The sequence below is a fragment of the Cyprinodon tularosa genome, unplaced genomic scaffold (assembly GCF_016077235.1).
Source record: "Cyprinodon tularosa strain WSP-4 unplaced genomic scaffold, ASM1607723v1 ctg1583, whole genome shotgun sequence".
In the NCBI taxonomy this organism is placed as follows: Eukaryota; Metazoa; Chordata; class Actinopteri; order Cyprinodontiformes; family Cyprinodontidae; genus Cyprinodon; species Cyprinodon tularosa.
Window position 1 is genome coordinate 2,702 of NW_024038420.1, and position 9,091 is coordinate 11,792.

The 9,091-nt window shown below is 38.5% G+C and overlaps 1 protein-coding gene across 1 annotated transcript; it reads left to right on the forward strand.

Moving 5' to 3' along the window:
- Positions 1 to 6,273: 6,273 nt before the first annotated feature.
- Positions 6,274 to 8,552, forward strand: LOC119780277. The gene is made up of 3 exons (XM_038280264.1): positions 6,274 to 6,290; positions 6,495 to 6,554; positions 6,900 to 8,552. The coding sequence occupies exon 3, from the start codon at positions 7,221 to 7,223 to the stop codon at positions 8,550 to 8,552; it is 1,332 nt and encodes a 443-aa protein (XP_038136192.1). The 5' UTR covers positions 6,274 to 6,290; positions 6,495 to 6,554; positions 6,900 to 7,220.
- The last annotated feature ends 539 nt before the right edge of the window (positions 8,553 to 9,091 follow it).

Consider the following 9,091-nt stretch of genomic DNA (forward strand, 5'->3'; position numbering starts at 1 on the left):
ATCATCAAGAGACGGGTGGACAAATGAAAACCTAGGAATTCTGACAAAATGCAAGCATTGATTGTGCAAGAATGGACTGCTATCAGTCAGGATTTGGTCCAGAAGTTGATTGAGAGCAGCCAGGGAGAATTGCAGAGATCCTGAAGAAGAGGGGTCAACACTGCAAATATTGACTTGCTGCATTAACTCATTCTAGCTGTCATTAAAAGCTTTTGTTACTCATAATATGATTGTGATTGTATTTCTGTATGTGATGACAACATCTGACAAACACACATGAAAACCAGAGGGCAGCAGATCATGTGAAAATATTATATTTATGTCATTCTCAATACTTTGGCCATGACTATAAATGTGAAACAGTATAAAAATTAACAAAAATAAAAATTCAACAGTTAACAGCATATATGTGTACCAACAACAGGGCTGGGCGATATAGAAAAAAAGCTTATCGATAAAAAAAAATGCATATTGATCGATATCGATAATTATTGAAAAGATTTGAAACCATATTTTATGTGCAGCTCTGCCTGGACTTTTTATAATATTGCTAAATGATTTAATTTTAATAAAAAACACAAACACAGACTTCGAATTAAATCTTTATTAAACCAACTTTTTTAACCATAACAGAATTGTTTCAAAGAAAAATAACTTAAGAGACCTGAGTTATGTTATTAAATACTGACAAAGAATAAACTAAAGTGACCAGAAAAGTGACCAAAATAAATATAACAAATAAATAAATGCCCCCCCACCGCCGCCGCTGCCCCCGTTTCCTGCTTTAACCTGAGTTATTACTTTGAAGTTTCTGGCCCCTCAGCATTTTTATCTCAATTGTTAGAACTACGTGGGAAACTGCCCAGAACTGAAAATATATATATATATTTCACGAAGATTCCTCGGAGGAGAGCCGCGTCGGGGCCTACACAGCTCGTACTCCTGCGGCTGTGAGCGGCTGAGATGATAAAAAAAAAGTTGGTTGTGTTATCAGACTTGGTTTTCACTGGTTCCCGACACATTTTCCAGATGACTGTGGTTTGTTTTTGGTCCGACTTGCCATGACCAAAATACTGCCAGACTGCCGAACTACAAAAACCCTTCTTTGGAACAATTTCCTCCGCCTCTCCTTGCTGCGACATCTTCATGTGCTCTGTGTTGTGGTTTGAGAGGGCGGCGCTTGGTGACGGCGTGCCTGGGTCCGCGATTGTGATTGGTTGGGAGGAAGCAGTGACTAGCATAAACCTACATGCTAGGCTACAATGAGAAGGAAGGAAAACTGCGTTTCTTTTTTATCGAACTTTTATCGACCCTCTTTTTTTCTATTGCGCCACACGTCTATCGATAGATATATATCGTTACTGAATTATCGCCCAGCCCTAACCAACAATGCCAGATAATGATTTTAAAACTCTAAATACATATTAGACCAAATAAATAAAAAAAGAATCTGCTTTTTATTGTGTCTGACGGTGTTGACAAAAACAAAGTAATAACTTGAAAAATGCATATTTTATGAAAAAAATAGAAAGTTGCACCGGTACATTGCTGAACAGCCAAGACCTTGGTCTATAACAACAGACAGCTGTGGAGTAAAAATGAGCACTGAGAGTTGATATGCAAGGAAGAAAAGGTTTTATTTAACTCTGCAGAGGAGAACGACACAAACAGCTGAATACAGCTCTCAGTGTGATTCTGACTAGGTCGCTGCCCATCCTTTGCATTTATAGAGAATTCTGTCACACGAACATTGAGTCTTCCCAACAGAAACACTTCATCAAAGGACATAGATATATGTTCAGATAAACATTTCAGACAACTGTTTTCCGTTCACACCAGAGACAGGACGTGAGGATCTTAAACACAATAAGGACCTGTTTATCTATGTTTCCCTCTTATCTAAACTAGGGAGGAAACTCCTTTTCAAACCTCCTTCCTTTCCCTACATCTCAGCATAAAGAATGGAACAATAGCTTCTAACTAATCACCCCTATTCAGAAAGAAAAACCGGCACACTTTAATATTTAACCTCACTAACATCCAAGGAAAAAACCACAAACCACACAGCATAAAGGAGCGGTCAGATGGTTAAAGCTGATGTGTGGAAAAAACATTTTCTGAGTTATCAATTTCCTGATGGTGTCCTGTAGAGAGGAACAACAATGCGTGTGGGTTCTACAAAATAAAATCGGAGGTTATTAGGGATTAGGCTGGGTGATAGGTGATAAAAGCTATGGCAGGCTGTTTTAACATTTATTAAAATCACTCCTCTGTGTCTTTCCATTTGTAGATGACTAAAATAAGATTCTTCCTCAACAAATGACACTCCTAGACTGAAATGTAATACTACATTTTCTAAATTACATTTGTAGCAGAAACTGAATTTTAGGAAGTAAAACATAAAACAAAATTATACTAGAAAGAGTTATGTTGTATATCTAGAAAGGTTTACACATTTTAATTGGCTGTTTTGGCTGAATATGTATTTATGATATCTGAATTACATTTCTTCATAGTCAAAATAATACAAATGATGGATTAATTTCTAGACATCCAAAATGTCTATTCTAGATGCGTTGAATAACAATTTGTTTGAGATGTTCATTTAGACAAAGAAAGTTTTATTATTTTCAGATATGAGGAATAAATATTGAGTAATAATTAGGTCTGTCACGATAACAAATTTTGCTGAACAATTAATTGTCTCAAAAATTATTGCGATAAACGATAATATTGTTTGAAGACCATTTAACACTGATTTAATTGAAATGAAGTAATAATGCATGCGATTTCTCAGTCTCTGTTAACTAAAAATACACTTGAATAAAAACTAAACACAAATAAAACTACAGTTGAAATAATAACGTATGTACAACATATCACATTTGTGATATGCATGTTTTCCTCAGGAGTTCATTCTGTCTATCAAATGTCTGCAACATTTTTCCAAATGCTGGCTTTTCAACAATATTAAGTGGCAGCATCTCTTTAGCAATTACATGAACTACGCTGTCTGTGAGCGAGCGCCACTTTGCGGCGTCCTTTTTATATGCTGCCTGTTGATTAATTGCTTCAGTGATGGAGGACTGTCGCGAACTGGAAGATGCAGGCGGGCCACCGAAATACTCCCACACTGCGGCTGTTGTGCTCAACTTTGAAACCAGTTCCATTTCGAGCTTTCCCCCCCAACATAGGATGTGTTTTTTTTTTACCTCGCTAACTCCTCGAACAGCACTAAAGCTGCAGAAGTACAAAATGATGCGCTCTGACTACCTGATGTGATATTCCACTCCTCCTCACTCCTCATTTTAGGAAGGGGAGGGGTCAGTGGATACTACCGGAGTTAAGCCTTTTCATCCAGCGTCATCAATAGAAAGAGAAAAACACAGGCACTGACGATATAGCCGATAAAATAAATGACGTGGATAGTTTTTATTTATCGTGCGATTAATTAATTTATTGATTATCGCGACAGGCCTAGTAATAATACATTTCAAAATGGCTTGCCATAGCGGTAGTTACTGCAATAATATTAAGGGATTATTACTTGAATTGGAAGTGGATTAATGTACCTATTTAAGTGAAATCGTTTGGCAGCAGGTGAGGATGGAGAATAAAAATGTTCTAATAGATGGAACCTCATCATCTTTTACACGGTAAATACTGTCTATTTGCAGCCACTTCAGATGTTATCGTACCAATAAATGGTCGTTATTAGCGGCTATCAGACTTCAGGCTGAGCCAGTAGGCTCATTATCATCGAGTGAATCCTAATCCTAACCCTAAAGTAATTCCTTTTTCCCCAGGGAATTAATCTATTTCTGTGGAATCTGAAAATGATTTCATTAGTTCTTCATGTAATGTAAAAAATAAAAGATTATCCAGATGTCGCTGATATTAAACAAACCAAAAACACATAAATCTCATTTCCTGTCACCTGAGTTGTTTGTCTCCGTACAAATATTTAATTCTCTGTGAAAAAGTGCACAGATAAGACGGTACCATCAGGTTTGCTTTGTCAGAGTCAGCAGCAGAATAACAGTTAAAGAATCATTTTATAGAACTACAGCATCACAGCCTGCCATATCATCACATCATAACGTCTGTAAATGAGGAGACATCCCTGCTACAATACAGGTATTTGATTCGCTGTAATAATACAGCGAATCAAATACCTTTGATCAGCTGTGGTTGTTTTTAAGTGCTGCTGTAACTCCACTATTTCCCCACAGTGGGCCAACAAAGGGAGCTTCTATTCTATGTAGTGTATATCTGCTGTTTATTTAGTAATGTCTTCCAAAGCTCTGATGCCTTCATGAAGTTCTCCCTCCAGCCCTGATGTCAACAGTCTGTTAATTTAAACTAAACTCCGCTGCAGTGCTGAGGCATCCTTCTACTGTTCTGCTTAAAGCAGCAGGTTAGGGCAGCAGGATGACCTCCCCAAGATGGCGCCCGTAATGTCTGCGCAGAGACAGTCAATGCGGGGTCTACTCTAATATTATCTCTATGGTAGAGAGGGCTTTCTGTGATTGCAGTGAACTCGGAGCGAAGAAGAGGTTTAACCGGAGAAAATGACTAACTTAACCGCAGTCATTAAAACCCAATGCTGGAAGTGAGCGAGCTGACCGCAGTAAGATGGCCGCTGACTGGTAGTTATATTTAGCTTAGCATGTTGATCTCCTCTAAGCAGTTTTCCAATCAGATGAGGCTAAAATCCAGTGTGCATCATCAGGGAATCGTTTCTATCAGGTGTTTCCTACCTATCCGGTGTAAGATGATCTGGGGGATCCTGGTGAAATCCAGCAGTAGATGTTGATCGTCCATCTTTTCCTCCGAATTGACCAAACTCCCTTTAAACTCCGTGAATGTTTCTTCAGCAGGAGTTAACTGCTCGGTGATAAACTCTCCTTGAAGCTGGACTGAAGACATTCTCACTGCAAACACTCCCAGATTATCAGCCTCTCTACAATGACTCCACACACAAGCTAAGCTAATGCTGCTAATGCTACCCGATCACTACCAGCAGCTCATTGCGCATGCGCACCTACATCTACATCCGGGTAACCCTCCATGTAAATTTGTAGTTGTTTTTTTAAACTTTATTTAACCTCTTTACGTTCATTAGGTGCCAGCACAGAACGGCATTAACAGCATTCACAGGAAGTTTATATCTTCATATAGAATAAAACCAACGATAAAAGGAGAGGGGACAATAATTTAGATAATAAAATAACAATAAAAGAGCTGTATTATACATAGAACCAAGAACAGTGCTTTAAACCAGCAGATTAAATTTACTCACAAAACAAAGAAAATTACCAGCATTTTTGGTTCTTACAAATTCTAAAGATGTTTGTCAGATTGTTCCAATGGGATATAAATGGTTTATATTTGAAGAAACGGCATCAGTGGAAATACATTTTATTAACAAAATTAAAATATTAACACCAACTTAATCACCTCCATTTTTCTTAACTATACCAGATAACAATCATCTCAAGGTAAAAGGACTAAAGTAGAATAAAAGAAAAGCTGTTGCAGACTTTCATTTTCAACCTCACAGAAACCACAGTTTCAGTCAAATAACACCTTAAAAATTCATTGTTACATTGAGGGCAGAAAAAATTAACATTATTAAGAATTGTTTGAGTTTTGGAGAAATATCAGACAATTTGATATCTTGTCTAACAATAGCCTGTAGAGGTAAAGAGAATGCTGTTAAAATCTGATTAAATTTACTCTGAGTACAGTGGGTTTTATACGTTTCACAAAACTCCTGAAAAAGTAACAGGTTACCCCTGTTGTCTATGAAATGAGAAACAGATTCCTTTTTTATACCATTTGTCCATAAAAATAGATTTTTTATTACTAGAATGTATCTATTATTAGTTTCCATTTAAGAAGAACCTGTTTATTAAAATCAAATAATTTAAGTGGTAATTTATTTATCTCAAAATCACATTATAAAAGGAATTGAATTCTCCTTATTTTCTTAACACTAAATTGCGTATGTATAACTGTAACTGAGTTAATTAGATTATTTTATTTGATGAACCTTCTCAAAACACCTTTTTTTGATTAATATACATGTTTGTGGTTATTTCTGTTTTATACTGCTTTTATTTAAAATTATTTATGTTTCAAACTCATTTTTCTTTGTTTTTCTTGGGTTCTGTATGATATTTTATTTTGGAGGAGAAGCTTTTATTTTTTTCGCTTCCGGTGTCCGTGTCATATCCTCTGTATCCCCGCTGCCCTCCTCAGTTCGCGCTAAGCTGCGCTGAGGAGAGGTAAGTGTATAGAATGGTCTTCTGTTTGTATATTAAATTGTTCTAATATCCTGAAAAGTATTTCTTCCTAGCTCATAATTCGTAAATATATTGTTGATTAGCTGTTTTGTGCAGCACAGTACTGGCAGTTACATTCCCACAGCAGTAACTTTTGTTGAGGTTACTGTGGCAACATGGTTATTTCTGTTATTTTGGTTTGTTAAGGTGCATGTGGGAAACTGGAGCCCAGAGTTGCTGTGCTGAATATGTTCTTGTTCTAAACAGGTATGTGAGTAATTCAAAATGTTATTTGGATGTCAAATTTATTTATTTAGTATATTTTTTATATTATATCGGAGAATTGTAATGATTGGGGAGATTATTTTTGTTTGGGTTTTATTTTGTTTTGTATGCAGATTTTACATAATTATCATTTAATTATTATAAATGAGAAATATTATTTTTATTATTATTATTATAATTAATTCATTTTATTATTATTTAACCTCTGTGAGAATTTTGGTTTGTTTTAATGCATTTTGAGTTCGCGCCAAGCTGCGCTGAGGAGAGGTGCATGTGGGAAACTGGAGCCCAGAGTTGCTGTGCTGAATATGTTCTTGTTCTAAACAGAAATAAACCGAAGCAAGTCTGATCTCTTCGACTCTTCATTCCACGACTGTTACATCTGGTGCCGTGACCCGGATCCATTGGTTAGCCGCTGCCGACCGCCGAGGGTTCAGCTGTGTGCCAGTGACGCTGATGTCATCAAGTTGGTCGGCCTGTGGATCCTGCTCATTGTTGTTGAGGTTGCGATCACTTTTCTGAACACAGAGACTTAAGACATATATCAAACCACTATATTAGTTAGATTAAAGCCATTTTTTGTGTATGTGAATAGTGAAACTATTTTGGTTTAATTTTTTTTATTACTGCTTTTTTACTGTGTGCAGTATGGCAGGCAGAGGTCATAGTACCTTTAATGTTTTCACACCAGTAGTTGGGCGTGGCAGAGGGCTGTTAGCCCAGAGTAGTACTCACGTGATTGATGAGGGGTCATCAGAAACAGAAGAGATTATTGAAATACCTCCATTAGAGCCCCAGTTTTCCACCCCTGTAAATAATAATGAAAACACCATACGACAGTTACGCGACCTCATTGGTGAGATAGGGAGCCAAATAGGTGAGGCCATTACCAGCCGTCTGTTAGACAGCGGATCTCATGTTACTCCAGAGAAGCCTCCACCATCACAGTCTGCACGGAGTGAAACATCTAACACAGTGTTTGATCTCTCAAAAATGAGCCTGGTGGTGAAATCAGACATTAAAGAGCCTCCTATCTATCGTGGTGATGGTGATGATAGGATCTCTGTTCATGAGTGGATAGAAATAATGGAGGTCTACCTGCGCAAAAAGGGATTCCCAGCTGAGAAAAAAACTGATGAAATCCTGAACCACCTGCTTGGCAAGGCAAAAAGCATTGTTAAGATCGGATTAAAGAGTGCTCCTTCCACCACACCTGTAAACCCTGAGGCAGTTTATAGCATTCTGAGGCGCTATTTTAGCGACATTCCTGGATCTTGCTTACCACTGGCTGATTTTTATGCTACTCAGCCGATGGCTAATGAGACACCAGTAGACTACTGGGTTAGACTTAACACAGCTGCTGAAAACGCTGACAAACACTTGAAAGATCAAGGAAGCAGCCTGAATAAAATGGATACAGAGATAGCAATGATGTTCATCAGAAATTGTCCTGATTCTAGTCTCGCCTGTGTTTTCAAGTGTAAGCCCACCACTAAGTGGACATTCACTGAGGTGCAAGAGGCCATTGATGAGCATCAACGAGAGCAGCAAGTGAAGAGACCACACGCAACTGCCCCAAAAGCAAAAACACTCCAGATTGCCACTGCAGTAGCAGCACCTGACCACTCAGAGCTTGAAGTAGAATGTAGGCAAATGAACACTGCCAAAATTACTCCTATCAGTTCTACCAGCCCAAATGATCGCACCGCAGAGTCAGGTGCTCTTGAACGGATGTTAACTATGCTTGAAAGAGTATTAGAACGCACTGCCCAGCCTGTTGGCGATACTCAGCCTCAGTTCTTCCCTTCCAGTCGACCGACTCCATGTCAGGTATGTGGCAACAGTAACCACTCTACACGGACACACTGCATGAGAGAGAGAAGATGCCTGGCCTGTCTCGAGATTGGACATCAGCGAAGAAGCTGTCCAAAATTCCCTAACACTCAGCGAGTTGGAGGCTCTATTGACCAGGGAAACTAAACCACTCACACTTGAGAGGGCACTGTGTGAGTGAGTATGATGAGTCCCTCACCCCAACAGAAGACATAAAGGTTGTGTGTACAGAAAGTTTGAAATCTGCTCCAGCCAACACCCATGTGTTGTTTCAAAACATATCCAGACTAGAAAAGGCTGACAGCCTCTTTTACACTGATGCACAGGTTGGGGATAAGGTGTCTTTGCAAGCTCTTTTAGACACTGGCTCCATGGCCTGCACTATCAGCGTAGAAGCTGAGCAACTTCTTGAGAATGCAGGGCTTACATCCCAGCCTGATTGTGATCGTAATGACATTATTCTTGTAGGCTGTGGAGGAGTTCAAGTAAAGCCCAAATGCATCCATGAATTAAAAATGGAAGTATATGGATGTTCATTTATTGTTCCAGCTTTAGTGGTGCCTGGGCAGAAAGATCAGCTGATTTTGGGCACAAATGTCATCAAACACCTCCTAAACCAGTTCAAACATTCTCCTCACTTTTGGCAAGTTATGAGTAAACCAGAGTCTGCCCAAACACCAGAAGTC

What these genes read in the sequence shown, in the direction of transcription:
- LOC119780277 (XM_038280264.1), top strand. Translation starts at nt 7,221, where the DNA reads ATGGCAGGCAGAGGTCATAGTACCTTTAATGTTTTCACACCAGTAGTT.